The following is a 2,165-nucleotide window of genomic DNA, read 5'->3' as shown; positions in this document are numbered from 1 at the left end:
GCAAACTACTATAAAGTGTATTTTTGTCAAAATACTAGCAAAATTAAAAGACATAACTTGAATAACTGTTTATACATTGCGTTAAAAGTTTGACTGTCATAATTTCAATAGGCCACAAAACAAACGAAGAAGCCTTGTATGAAATACAAAACATATTTTCTAAGTTGATCTACACAACTTCGATTTTGTGCACATAATACAATTTAATACGAACGTCTACTTCCACAGGAGGCAGTTAAGGTTTGTCTTTTTCATAATTCCGTATTCACAGAATAAAAATTAAGCTCACTTTCCAAAATCCGCTCATCTTTTTATGGTTACGTTTTAAGACGTAGTTGTTCAGTGTCATTATTGGCTTTAAATAAATTTAGAGTCATTTTTAATCCAACCAAGCCTTCAAAACGATCTTTAAAATCCAGTAGCGATGTCTGTACCAAATTTGGAGCCCCTGTCTAGTAAAAGATGTAAATTTAAAGAAGGAATTTCATCAATACTGATTATGCGCGAATACAAACACACAAGAATCTCAATCCTCTTCCCATGCTCACAAATAAATAATTAATGACGTTCGAAGGCATGGTCAGGAAGGCGTGGAAGTGGGTTCCGACGTGGAAATCAAGTGGGCAGCTCATCTTTTGCAAATATCCACCACTGGGCTGCAAAGGGCCTTGACTTCAAGGATAACAGAAGCTAGAGCTGAACGTGTGCACTCGCCGTTAAGCATAGATCAAGCGTTAGATGCTAGAGATGCCTTCGCCAAGGCCCTGTACTCAGCGCTGTTCAATTGGTAAGACAATTTTATCATATAAGAATCTATGAATCTATTATTTATTGAATTCACAGGTTGGTAACGAGGGTCAACTCGATAGTCCAAAGGGGAGGACTTCACGAAGCCGGGAGGATATCCCTACTGGACATTTTTGGTTTTGAGAACTTCACCGAGAACTCTTTCGAACAGCTCTGCATCAATTTCGCGTCGGAATCGTTACAACTATACTTTAACAAACATGTATTCAAGTTAGGTAAGGTAGAAGAAGCCTTGTATTTGATCCTTACACTAATTAATTGGTTTCTTTTCCAGAACAACAAGAATACGCCAAAGAGAGACTGGAATGGACCCAACTCACCTGGAGTGACAACACCCCAGTCATCCACCTGTTAGGAAAGAAGCCCGTGGGTATCCTCCACCTTCTCGACGACGAGAGCAACTTCCCCAAAGCCTCGGACTCGTCGTTCCTAGAAAAATGCCACTACAACCACGCATTGAACGAGAACTACTGCAGGCCTAGGGTCGGGGGAAGAGAATTTGGAGTAAGTACAAGAATTTAACACTAGAAATGTACTATATTAGTTTTCCTTTTCAGATCCGACATTTCGCCGGTCAGGTCTGGTACTCGGTCGACGGTTTCCTTGACAAGAACAGGGACGCCTTAAGACCGGACGTCGTAGAGCTGATAGCTTCCAGTAAAAACGCCTTGGTGAGCGCCATCGCCAAGCCCCTGTTGCACCATACCCAGACCAGGACCCTGCCCAGGGGCACCAATGGCAGGTTCGTGACCATGAAGCCCAGGACACCCACAGGTATGAAATTCATGGATATTACCACATGGATATGTTGATCGAGGATATATTTCTTTGTAGTCGCCGCGAGATTCAGCGACAGCTTGCACCAACTGTTGGAGTCGATGTCTCGTTGCAATCCGTGGTTTATCAGGTGTGTCAAGCCCAATAACGACAAGGCGCCGATGAGGTTCGACATGCCCGTGGTTATGGAACAATTGAGGTACGCGGGAATGTTGGATACCATCAGGATCAGGCAGTCCGGGTATCCTGTCAGGATGAAGTTCCACCAGTTCGTCGACAGATACAGGTAAGTCCCTGAGGGACCACTTGTGTCGTATACACTTGGCGGGATGTGGATATCGAATTGCAAGATGGTGTATCCCGCAAGGTTCCCTTGCAAGGCCCTTCAGATATTAATAATTTAGCACAAACTGTGTAATAAGGTCTTATAGGATATTTTGGGAGCTTTATGAGATATTTTAAAACTACTAAATTTAACCGGATTTTGCAAACTACTATAAAGTGTATTTTTGTCAAAATACTAGCAAAATTAAAAGACATAACTTGAATAACTGTTTATACATTGCGTTAAAAGTTTGACT

At 41.9% G+C, this 2,165-nt stretch overlaps 1 protein-coding gene across 1 annotated transcript; it reads left to right on the top strand.

The window, feature by feature from the left end:
* Window positions 1–164: 164 nt before the first annotated feature.
* On the top strand, window positions 165–1,870 carry LOC108916757 (unconventional myosin-X-like; the record flags this gene model as incomplete). The annotated part of the gene is made up of 6 exons (XM_018723052.1): window positions 165–240; window positions 575–787; window positions 844–1,022; window positions 1,082–1,311; window positions 1,365–1,581; window positions 1,642–1,870. Coding segments are annotated over 6 exons (1,144 nt in total), but the record flags the coding sequence as incomplete, so codon positions are not given.
* Between the last annotated feature and the right edge of the window lie 295 nt (window positions 1,871–2,165).

This window comes from Anoplophora glabripennis, unplaced genomic scaffold (genome assembly GCF_000390285.2).
Source record: "Anoplophora glabripennis isolate ALB-LARVAE unplaced genomic scaffold, Agla_2.0 scaffold8039, whole genome shotgun sequence".
Classification (NCBI taxonomy): domain Eukaryota; kingdom Metazoa; phylum Arthropoda; class Insecta; order Coleoptera; family Cerambycidae; genus Anoplophora; species Anoplophora glabripennis.
The sequence above is the reverse complement of the archived record's forward strand: the minus strand, read 5'-3'. Positions and strand labels throughout refer to the sequence as shown.